The sequence below is a fragment of the Ipomoea triloba genome, chromosome 2 (assembly GCF_003576645.1).
Source record: "Ipomoea triloba cultivar NCNSP0323 chromosome 2, ASM357664v1".
In the NCBI taxonomy this organism is placed as follows: domain Eukaryota; kingdom Viridiplantae; phylum Streptophyta; class Magnoliopsida; order Solanales; family Convolvulaceae; genus Ipomoea; species Ipomoea triloba.
In genome coordinates this window covers 7,683,489-7,695,501 of record NC_044917.1, presented here as the reverse complement: position 1 = coordinate 7,695,501, position 12,013 = coordinate 7,683,489, and the positions used below count along the sequence as shown (strand labels likewise).

The following is a 12,013-nucleotide window of genomic DNA, read 5'->3' as shown; positions in this document are numbered from 1 at the left end:
TATGGGGGGGGGGGGGGGGGGGGGGGTGTCTCTGGTTATTTTATCTTTCCCAGAAGCCCTCGCGACTGTTCAAATTTAGCAAACAGGTCTGCAATTGGCTCCATGCTTCTCAATTGACAGCTTGGGAAGAGAGGGAGCTCAACGGTATATTCTCTTCCTCTAAACTGCCTCGTTTCTCAGAGTATCCATTGCTCATGCCGGCTTCAGCGCCCAAAAACCTAGCCGTTCTACTGCGCTGCGCCGCCAGACTATCCAGCACTACCTTCCCTGCCGCCGCCAAGGACAGCTTCCCAAGGCATTGCTTCTCATCCTCTTCCGCTATCAACCGTTTCGTTCACTCTTCCAGCTCCCCTTCCGAGCCGCTTAGTGATATCGTCGTCGAAAACTCGGGGACTTGTTCTTCTTCTGATGGCAAGAGTTGTGATCACGGTATGCTATTCTTTCTCGGTGTTCCTTTTTATGTGCCCTCTCAATAGGTTTCAATTCATAATAGTTATTGGAAATGCGACGGAATAATGGAATTCTCTTACACTGAATTTTTTGTATGGACGATATTACTGTTGCTTAGCTATCCTAGGAGAATTGAAGTGGATGATGTTCCTAATTTTGCTGCTCTTTTGTCTATAACAGAAGATCCGACTACGGAGTTAGCAAGAGAACTATCTTCCTTATTGTGTGGTATGTATATGTATTTTGTATTTGTTGTTCAAAGTTTGTATGTTTAAGCTACACATAGGTATATCACATAATTTTGTACACATTGATGTGAAGCAACTCAATTTATTTATTTATTTTGGCTAGCATAAAACAAAATCTAAACTGACCCCTCATCTCAAGAATTGGGGTTGGGTATTTTGGCCAATTTTAGTGGAGGAGCAATTTAGAAAGTTTATTAAGTATAGATGCTTATTCACAAACTGATAGAAGCTAACTGTATTCAGTTTGGCTAGTATTCTGAAAATTCCGATAAGGAATCACATTTCATTGGTGTGTTTCTGGCATATCTCTTGGAGAGTGGAGGGTATCAACTAAAAGTCTATGTGGCATAGTTAACTGGTGAACTAAAACACTTTTTCCTTTCTCCTGCAATTGATATTTTCAAGAATTATTTTATACATCCATAGGCTTTCTTGTTAACTGCAGTTGGCATAGATTCAGACTTGGTTAGTTCACCCAAATCACAAGTGACTAATGATGATAAGTCTCTGGAAAATGTTTTGGGTGTACCATGGACTTCAAGCATTTCACACTGTAATGTATCATTTGTTCAGAAGGAAGTTTCACAAGAAAGGAAGCAAAAATGGACTTACAAGAGTAGTCAACAGACTCATCTAGAATGCTTAACTGACTTGTGTGCCAAGAAAATGGGGACAGAAGATTCAGACTTGGTTAATTCACCTGAATCACAAGCGACTAATGGTGATAAGTCACTGGAAAATGTTTTGGGTGTGCCATGGATCTCAAACATTTCATATGATAATGTATCATTGTATCGAAAGGAAGTTTCACGTGAAAGGAAACGTAAATGGACTTATAAAAGTAGTCGAAAGGCTCGGCTAGACTGCTTAACTAACTTGTGTGCCAAGCAAATGGGTACAGATGCTACAATTCTGGTGCTTGGTAAACTGGGACGAGAAACTGGCCTGAAAGAATATAATGCAATAGTAAGTCTTTCTGTAGAAAAAGCAAGGAAAATGGACACTGTAGAGGAGTCGCTGGAGCAACTTTCCAATGCTTATAAATATCTTCAAGCAATTAAGGAACGAGGTTTCCAATTAGAAGAAGAGACTTATGGTCCAGTTCTTATGTTTTTCATTGATTTTGGCATGGTCCCTGAGTTCCACTTTTTCTGTGAACTCATTAGGGATGGAAATGGTTGTTCACTTCCAAAATTAGCTTACTATGAAATGTTGCTCTGGATAAAGATTGATAATCAAGATAAAATTGAGGAGCTCCTCTATTCTCTTGCTCTTTATGACGGTGAAGACAAATATGCTTTTCAAGGTTTGTAATTTTAACTGCAATGCTCCAAACCTCAGTTTAAATATGTTTACATGTTTTGGTAATTTCATCTACTGATCTTCATTATTCATCTTAAACAGTTAAACATAGCATTTCGTAGTTTCAAGATGTGGTTTGGATTTGTGTGCTGTTTGGATTTTCTTCGGTATTCATTCTCTATTTATCTTTTCTTTCTTTATTTATCTATTCTCATGTTTGATGTTGGTAATTGTGTTCTTTATGTTTATTTTTCAAATCCATCCACTCAAAAGTTTTTCTGGGAGGAGTGTGGCTGTCGTTATTATTTATTATGGAGTATTATCTTTCCTATTGTTGTTTTGTTCCCTAGTACTGGCCATGCAGTTAAGCCATAAATCTTCTTGGTTGTTGGTGAATGAATGTAATATGTTAAACATGTTTTCATTATGAATCTACGGTTACTTTCTTAACTCTGTAAAAGTTAAATTTTAAGTTGCTAATCCATAGTGTACTAGTTTAGAATATATTTTCTTTTTTAATCTGCAGTATGCTTACAGTGTGCTATTTTTTACTTTTAATTTCATTTATTTATGAACTGAATTACTTATGTATATACATGAGATGCATTTAAGTTTAAAATTTTAGAGGTGATATGATTAATAAATATTTTTTCTTTAATTTTAGTAATTCAATCTAGAACAATCTATAAATTTTCCATGTTTTGACTTTATTTTTATTTATTTATTTTATATTGGGAATACTAAAGATCAGCTTGAGGACCTAACAATTTTAAAAATTGATGCAGAAAATTATTTGTTAGCTATGTGTAATAGCGGCTGCAAAAAGGGGTGTATGCGGCTTTTAAACACTGTTGACATAACATCAGTTGCATCCGTGAAACATCTATCTAACATCTTCAAGTTGTTGGGAAAGTTAATGTTGGAAACATTTGCAGAGAAATGCTTTCTGGATTTGAAGACTACAGGTATGTCATCAACATTTTATTTTGTTGGATTAATTGTATCACACTTTGTTAAATCATTGATTTACTGAAGGTAATGATGTCTAACTGGATTCATCTTCAATAGGTGAAGATTTTCAAGTGGTTTTATGACTATCTTTTCAAATTGTATTTTTCCATCTGAAACAGCTTAACAATGTATTAGTAGTGTAGTATGGTTATGTTAATATAATATTTTAGACTGAACATATTTTTTTCATACTTGATATTTTTGAATTCGTGATACATATGTTAGGAGTGGACTTTATGTACATGTGCAGCAATCAGTTTTCCGTTCTTTTTCAAATAGTTCAAGTAAATATCCATAATAATGTTACTGAGTATATGAATTATTAATGAGTACTAAATTTCAAATATATCTTTAACATGCACCTTGATATAATTTCCCTAAATGCAGACATTGGAGCAGAAAATATCTCAAGTTTCATCTATGAATATACAACAAGCATGCCAAATTTAATGGTAGGAAATATTCCATTTAGTTTTTCTTTAACATATAGCTTCATGATATACAACTTTAAAAATTGAATTATTATTGCCAATACTAAATTCAAGTTTTGGTCAAGTTGACTGATTGAATAGTAAAGTGGCCCAATTATTTAGGAATGGAGGGACTGGCCTTAGGCTCAGTTTGCATAAATTTGTATAGCGTAGGAAATTTGGATAAGGGAACTTCTTATCAATGTGTGTGGTAATATCTTAGAATCCTCAGTGGCTCAACTTAAGAGACTTCTGCTTCAGGAGTTTATGCCCCCTACATGGCAAGTCTGGTTACATAAATATAGATATTTGGGCTGCATGTTCAACTTGAGAGACTTCTGCTTCAGGAGTTTATGTTCTACAAGTCACATTACTAAAACTCTTGATTATGCTTCATCATGTTGGAAATGGAAAACATACAGTTCAATATCAACCTATGGGTACCCTGGTTTAAAACTGCTAGTGATGGGTAATTCGCTAGTTCTTGAGCAGTTAATGGGACTATAATGACTGGATACTGCCTTTAGAATTTTGATTTTTTGCTCCTTTTTTGATTTTTTTTTTGAGATCTGTCTTTATTTAATTGGTGATGGATCTCAGGATCTCTAAGTGATTAGGCATAATAATTCAGGTACTATAATGATAACTTATAATGTCCATACATTCAGTTGATGAGACCTCTGTCATCTAAGGTGCCTGGATTAGGGCTAAGGCCATTGGATGCAGAAACCTAAGCTGCATGGTCCTATAATGCTGCTTCAAGATGACTTTTTCAAGAATAAGAATCATTTATCGTTGCTTTGATTGTAGAGTCTTGAAGCATTTTCTTAATGGAAGTAGCTACCATGATAATTACGGGAAAATGCAATATTAGTGGACTTACTGTATTTTTAAACAGAAAGCAAAGATTTGGAACATGTTGGAAATCCAAAACTGAAGGACCTGTTACCTGTATGTGTTAAGAATTCGACTTCACAAATCAAAGTTATCACTACTCAAATTATCTTCAGTCTACTAGCAGTTATTCATTTGCAAGATATTTGTTTTTGCCTTTTAACTTCTGTTTAATATTTGAAGAGACATTAAAATACACACCTTGTAGGCTTATACAAGGCTATTTTGACCTCATGGAGTATGTATACACAAGCTCACTTGTACTAGAATCTAGTGCTTTATTATTTTTTATTCTTTAAATCTTTGTTACTCTATCTTTGCCTGTAACCTTCTTGTTGTTTAGTAGTTGGACCTTAGATTGCTATGGGCTATGGGCCTTATGATGTGCTTAATCATTTGTTTCTTAGTTCATCATAGCATACATCATTGTCATTTGAGGTTTCAAAGTCAATTTTATGTTCTTTTATCCGTGCATTGTCAATCTTTAAATTGTTTGTCCTCATCTTTTATGTGTCTCCTCCTGATTCAACTCTGCTATTGAAATGAAAGGTTGAAGATGTTGTTCTTAAATTCAAAAACTTGCATTCTGAGTTGGATGTGGCACTTACATCTGAACAATGTGAGAAGCTCATCAGGTTCTCCTGTGAGTTACTAAAGGTATGAATTGCTTCTTTTCGAAAGTTTCTCTTACTAAGGTTGATGGAGATTGGCATGGACAACACTCCTCCCACATTCCTTGCTGGTAAAATATTGATCTAAAATACTTGTTTTTACTCAGTCCCTCTGGCACTCTGAAATTAGGGTTCTTTTCTCCATTGCTACTAGGTGCACACAGCACTCAATATTGTGGATCAGATGATTGAAGCAGGTTTGTCTTTATCAACAGGGACATTTAATTTGATACTAGATGCCTGTGAAGATAGCTGTGAGTTTAATTTGGTAAGTGTTGTTTTCTATTTATTTTCTAATTGTCATCCTCGATAATCCTTAATTGCAATTTCTGCTCAAAGAGTTGGGTAGAATGCATCAATTAGCTTCCTGGTGCAAAGTGTTACCATCTTGCTTTTCATAGTGCTGGGCCGCTGGCATAACTGTAACAACAATTCAGTCATTTGCTGTGTGCCTGTGTCCATTTGCACATGGATACATGGTTACACATAGATGTACTTTAAAGTATGTTCCCTAGAAAAAAGAGGCTAAAGAAAGTGCATGAGCTTGAGAAGAATTCCTGTGAAAAGGGCATTTAGAGATGTTTTTTTTCTGATTGTTTCTTAGAGGTTAATTCATTTTTCTCCCTGAATGTATTACTCACAGAATACAAAAACTAAAGCTGGGGCATAAAAAATATTTACATTTGTTTTTCAGAAAAATCAATTAATCAGAGTTGACGAGAGCTTGGGAGAGGTCCATAAATTCTTCTAAGTTATGAGTCATGTACTGATTTCCTCTTTGCACAAATAATTAATAATATCAATACATGTAATCATGTATATTAGTCAATTAAACTTCTATTGCTTCTTCTTCAGTATTTTTGACGTATTATCAATAATAAACCTTCTGAGAGATTATTTTTACCAGAATTTAAATGTTTCTTTAGTACGTGATGGAGTGCAGAAACTGCCATGAAAACATTATGCCAGTTTTACTTTATAAGTTCTAATCTCAAGTTTGTTTATTTAACTGTTTGGTTTTCACATTAAATAATATTCTATTTTCCCATGTTCTGAAGGTTCGCCAGATGTATTTGATCATAAGTTCCCATGATCTGAAACCGAACAATGAGACTTTCCAGAAGTTGATACATTTGAGTGTAAAAATGAAAGATGTAAGTCTGAAGTTATTTTGCAGTTTGTTGTGCTTGTGTAAAAACAAAGATGCATTATTTTAATGTACTTCATGTTTCATTGAATGCAGTTTGATGGAGCATACAAAATGATCAAAGACTTGGGGAAATTGAATTTGTTGCCTACAGTTAACATGTACAATGCCATAATGGCTGGTTATTTTCGTGAGGTTGCTTTGTTTCACCTTTATAGATGTTGGTTCTTCTGATTTCTGGTTGTTAGAAATTATGAACGAAGTTCGGTGCATTCACTACTATGGGAGGGGATAATTTTAAATTCTATTAGCTAAGGTACAAGAGGGTAGCACGATAATAGGGGAAATCACTTCCATTTTTTTTATAACCTTTATATCTGCCATATTCTTTCAATATAAATTCATATATACATATTCATGTTTTTGTATGTCTGTCTATCAAACTGAATGTAAGGTATCAGTTAGTGCTTTTAGCATGATAGTGGTAATTATATCTTGTGGAGATGTGCATTAACCATGACTATAACTGGATAGGTGGTTACTTTAGATTGGTGTGATTTAGTTTTTTCTTATCTATTGTCATTGGTGTGATGACTATTTCTTCTAGTATGATTTGTGTTTGACCTATATAGCTGCTGAATTTGCAGAAAAACATACGCAGTGGGCTGATGGTTCTCAAACAAATGGAACATGCAAATGTGAAACCAGACTCTCTAACTTTTAGCTACCTTTTAAACAATTGCAAGAGTGAAGAGGATATAATCAAGGTCCTAAAGCCATTCTTTTCTGAAAACCTCATCTAGTATATTACAATATGGCTTTACTCAGAATGGGTTTGAACATTTTTAGGTTTTGTATGCATATCTGTAGATAGAATCTAAAAAGACCCAAAATGAAGTCCTCCAGTAGACATAATCTTCTTCCTTGTCCCTTCAAGCCCCAACTCCCAAGAGGTGCCTGGACTTATTTAAGTGTTTTCCAATGCTGTATGACAAAAAGTGATAAGCTAGTTGATACCTCCTTTATTCCAAATTGAGGGTTAATTTCCCAAGTCTCACATTTTTTTTGAAACACCAAGTCTCACATTTCTCACTAGTTTTATTTGAAGTTGTACTCTGCATTTTATGCTTAGTGTTTATTTTTCTTTCATGAATGATTGATTTAGTTTTTACTTATGTGGGCGAGAACTCTTGACATTGAATGTCAATCATTACATTGAATATGGGAGAGCAGGGCATCGTCCATTAAGTGAACTTAGTGTAAGGTTTCTATGTTCTAGTAAAGATTTGTACTGCTGAAAAACGAGACACTGTTATATACCTTCTGCAATTTAGCATCTTGAATTCATGATTACTTTTCCAACAGTGTATTTGTTAACAAATATGGTCTCTCCAATTCACTCTCAAGACAATCCATTGGTACATTTTCATTGACAATTTCTTATGATTATTTGAGTACGTAAATAAGTTACCTTTTAATGATATTTGTTTCTTTGCATGTACATGCAGACTTCTACTGATGCTAAAACTTGATAAAAATACTATCTAATCATTTTCGGTTTGGTAATCTGCTTGTAGCTTTATAATGAGATGAATAATTCTGGAGTTGAAGTCACAAAGCACGTGTATATGTCACTCATAAATGCATATGCAGCCTGTGGACAGTTTGAAAAAGCTAAGCAGGTATTCCTCACCTAGTCACCTGTATTTCTCAGTGTGTATTTTGTATTTCTTTTCAGCTAGGTTCTTCCTGCATGCTTGTTTATTTATTTATTTATATTTAAGCTAGTCAAGCACTCTAGCACACAATCTTTTGCACAGGTAATCTTGGATGAAAGGATACCAGTAAAGAGCTTAAATGAAGTCAAAAGTGTGCTTGTTTCAGCTCTTGCCTCACATGGGCAAATATCTGATGCCCTTGATATTTATGAAGAAATTAAACAAACTAAATGCAACCGGACACCAAAAACAGTTATAAGCCTTATTGTAAGTCTGCTTTACATTTATTTACTTATTTATTTATTTATTTTGGGTTTTGTTTTGAAGATCTCATGCATTTTGGCTTTCATCGCTGACCTCCCTTCTTTATAAACCTCCAGGAGCATCTGCAATCTGAAGGAGAATTGGATAGATTGCTTCATCTGCTTGACGAGTTAGATGATCGAGATTACCAGGTTGATGCCTCTTTTAGGGTCATATCGTATTGCATTCGGCATGAACAGTTCAGGTTCCATTATTCTTAGTTTTTCTAAATATTTGTTTATTTATTTATTTTAATTGATCAGTGCAAAATTTTAGAGATTACTTTTAGGGGTGACTTGCCTTTGTTTTTTCCAGACCTGTCATTGGCTTGCTCAAGAAACTCAAGGAAATGTACTGCAATGATGAGGTGGCTAGAGAGGTTCTTTTTGATGAGGTATTCTTCTCTTGTTCACTAATTGTAACTTCTGAAATTTTGTGGCAAGGAGCACATTTCAATCCTGCTGAAGGAATTTAGTGTTGTTTGGATGCATGGAAAGTGTGGAGAAAGAAAATGGGAAGATAAAATAGAGAAAATATGCGTGTTGATGAGAAATAAAATCAGTTGATATGAGTGAGAAAGGGAGGTGAAGCATTTATTGAGAGGGTGGGAGAAACAATGTTCAATTGGATGGGGAAGCATTTTCTCTTCATAATCTTTCCTCTCTCTATTTTCTTTTATGTCCAAACACTAAAGTTTACCACTCGCTTTTCTTTACCCATTGTTTTCTTTCCTTGCATTTGCCACATCAAACATGGCATTAATGAATAGAATGGTATACTTGGTATTGACACAATGCCACTTTTAACATATTTTTGCAATAGTATATGCACTCTTGAGACCTATTCTTGTGCTGATTACAATTTCTCAATGCTTTTATAACTGATAAGATGAAAAGTTTTACCTTATCATGGAATAGGTTTTCTGCCTTGTTGCGGAAAAAGAGCCAATAAACTTGGAGATTGGTTGGAGTCTGCTTCAAACTATCAAGAATGAGTTGGGTGTCCTCCCTTCCCGCAAGAGTCTTGATTTCCTCCTCAGTGCTTGTATAAGTGCCAAATGTTTACCATTTTGTTTCAAGATTTGGGGAGAGTACCGGAAAGCTGGACTTCGCTACAACACTTTAAATTATTTGAGGTAAAACCCTACACCTATCTTTGTTATCTTAGTCTCATTTGCTTGCTATTGGCCTACCAAATTTGTCAAGAGATCAAACTAGTGATTAGTGAACATCTTTTCTGTAACCTGATTTTGCTCCAATTAAGACTGGTTGCAGATTGTGTAAAATAGACCTGTACTATAAAATGGCCAATGCCTTGTAATTTAAGAAATAACTTCTAATTTTCCAAGTAACTTTTAATGCCAGCTTACGAGTTCAAAATTTCCTAATTTATAGTGCCCATTTGATATAGTTTATTTACTCATTTTTGAAATGTTTTGGGTACATATATTGTTGAAATTAATAGATTGAATAATCTACTTTGTACATGCTTGGTAATGTAACTTGGAGTGTATTATTTAATTATACATAATTTATAGTCATTAAGCCATAATCATAAGCTTTCACCAAATGGGATTAGTTTTATTCTTGGAATGTCTAGACTTGAAAGGAATGGTCAATTGAGGATTTTCATATAGAACTGGTACTTGGAGGGATCACTGACTTGTCAGACAGTTTTCTTGTGCTCTTTTTCATATTTCATTATTTCAATGCTTGTGCAGGATGTACCAAGTCCTCTTGGCATCAGGGTTACAAAAACCTGCAGCAGCTATACTAAGAAAAATTCCAAAAGAAGATCCGCATGTTTGCTATGTCATCAAAGAATGCCAAAAAACTTACAGAAAAGGACGGAATAAAAGGAATAAAGCTTTTGTCGTATGAAGTAATTTTCCTTCACCAAGCTACTAAGACTTTTTTTATGTTTTTTATTTTTATATTTTGATGTTTATTATAACAATGAACCTCAAAAGGAACTAGCAACGAGAATGGCTTGCCTACACCTTGCCGTAGCTTGCTCAAGCCTCTCATTTAATGTCTCTTCTTTCACTGCAGCTTTCACCATGGCCAAGTCCATCTCCATTAGCTTCAACACTCTGAACAGCTCAGTGACCATTCTCTCTTCAACTTTTCCTTCCTCCTGCAACACCTCTGCTTCTTCTCTGGCTCTCTCCGCCACTATTTCTCCGACCTTGGCCAACAGAGCTGTTGACCCATATTGTCGTGCCATTATCAATCCTTCCAGCTTCTCCAAGAAGTCCATTATCACAAACCCAACTGGCTCCTCTATTTGAATAGGCTTAGTTCTCTTCCACCCAATCTCAAAGTTTCGTGGCTCCGGCTTTGCAAGCCCAATTCTTGATTTTCTATCCCTGATGATTGCGGATCTTCGTCGTTTTTCAATGGGGAATTTGTCTGCAGGGGTGGTTGCTCCCTCGCTAGGAGTTGGGAAGTCAGGGTCGGTTTCTGGCTCTGGTGTTGAAGAAGAAGAAGTGCATTTGATGGCAAACTGCTTTCGAAGAACTGAAGGGTTTGGATGAATTACGTGAAAAGGGAGTTGAAATATATTAGAAGCCATGACTGTTGGTAAGTGAAGCACGAAGACTGAAGAATCAGAGTTGAAGGAGATGGATATATGATGATAAGGTCATTTGTCTGATTGTTGGTCTTTTTATATGGTCTGAACCGGAATTATCTGTTTTAAATTTTTTAAGGGTTAGATATTTTAGTAGTCAATAGCTGGTCAACTATAGAGAAAAATGAAGCAATTGAATTTTTCTACACTCGATTCTTAAATAGTTAAATGAGATAATAGTAATTTCGTTTAATACATTTCCTTCATCGAATTGCAATTTGCAAGTCGCCGAGTAGTTTGAAATGCTTTGAGCATTTATTACTTTAAGAATTATTTGAAGAGGTAAGGTATATGAGCCTATGTCAAATTATACCATGAATCAGAGTCTACCTTGAATTGTGGATCTTAGTAAAAAATAATCTTCAAATTATGTGTTTACAATTAATATATTATGTACTTGCAATTAATGTTAAGTGCGGATGATAACTACAGACACATAATATGTTAATTGTAGACATATAATATGTTACAACATATTACTGTGTTATGTGTCTGTAGTTACCATGTAGAGTTTGGATAATCTCACAATCCGTTCTTCCTTGTGTTCCTTGTGCTTATACTAGGGAGAAGAAAGTGACCAAAAGCCAAGCTAGGGTTCCAATATATTACATTTTTCCATTCAAATACATAAATAGTTCCTAGAATTCTTCGATTCATAAGAACCATTACTCTTTTTATATTTCTAAATTAACTAGGGAGAAGAAAGTGACCAAAAGCCAAGCTAGGTTTGCAATATATTACATTTTTCCATACATAAATAGTTCCTTGAATTCTTTGGTTCATAACAACCATTACTCTTTTTATATTTCTAAATTAACATAAGACTACTACGGAGTACATATATGAATTGAAAACACACAAATATTATTGATAGGTAATATATCCTGAGCATATCGCCCTACAAATATTATACGTATGTTTGGTATACTGTGCGGGTATTGGGCTTATATAAGGGCCCTAAGCCTTCAAGTTATGGGACTTTTTCCCTTCTCTTCCTCCCTCTAGAAGACCCAAAGAAGTCATACTCCCTCCTTTCTTTATATTGTTCAATATCAATTAATAAAAGAGAAGATTTGAGAGTTTATTTATGGATCCACACTGTACTTTATGCATATTCTGTAAATTGAAGGGAATAAACACTATCAATTACATATTTACATGTATAAAA

General features: G+C 34.7%; 2 protein-coding genes across 5 annotated transcripts; one reads left to right on the top strand and one right to left on the bottom strand.

Moving 5' to 3' along the window:
• Positions 1-43: 43 nt before the first annotated feature.
• On the top strand, positions 44-11,069 carry LOC116009735 (pentatricopeptide repeat-containing protein At4g04790, mitochondrial). Of its 4 annotated transcripts, none has more exons than XM_031248858.1 (17): positions 44-429; positions 631-678; positions 1,144-2,004; positions 2,786-2,965; positions 3,399-3,463; positions 4,925-5,032; positions 5,201-5,314; positions 6,105-6,200; positions 6,290-6,388; positions 6,841-6,960; positions 7,771-7,875; positions 8,014-8,178; positions 8,292-8,419; positions 8,530-8,608; positions 9,132-9,349; positions 9,935-10,095; positions 10,632-11,069. In XM_031248858.1, exons 1-16 carry the CDS (start codon positions 195-197, stop codon positions 10,092-10,094), a joined length of 2,781 nt encoding a protein of 926 aa, XP_031104718.1. In that variant the 5' UTR covers positions 44-194; the 3' UTR covers position 10,095; positions 10,632-11,069. The 4 variants fall into 4 exon arrangements, with proteins under 4 accessions (XP_031104718.1, XP_031104719.1, XP_031104717.1 ...); XM_031248857.1 differs by having other exon boundaries at positions 45-429; positions 10,266-11,069; XM_031248860.1 differs by having other exon boundaries at positions 344-429; positions 1,272-2,004; positions 10,266-11,069.
• On the bottom strand, positions 9,997-10,822 carry LOC116009737. The gene has a single exon (XM_031248861.1). The coding sequence runs from the start codon at positions 10,786-10,788 to the stop codon at positions 10,177-10,179; it is 612 nt and encodes a 203-aa protein (XP_031104721.1). The 5' UTR covers positions 10,789-10,822; the 3' UTR covers positions 9,997-10,176.
• Positions 11,070-12,013: the final 944 nt, after the last annotated feature.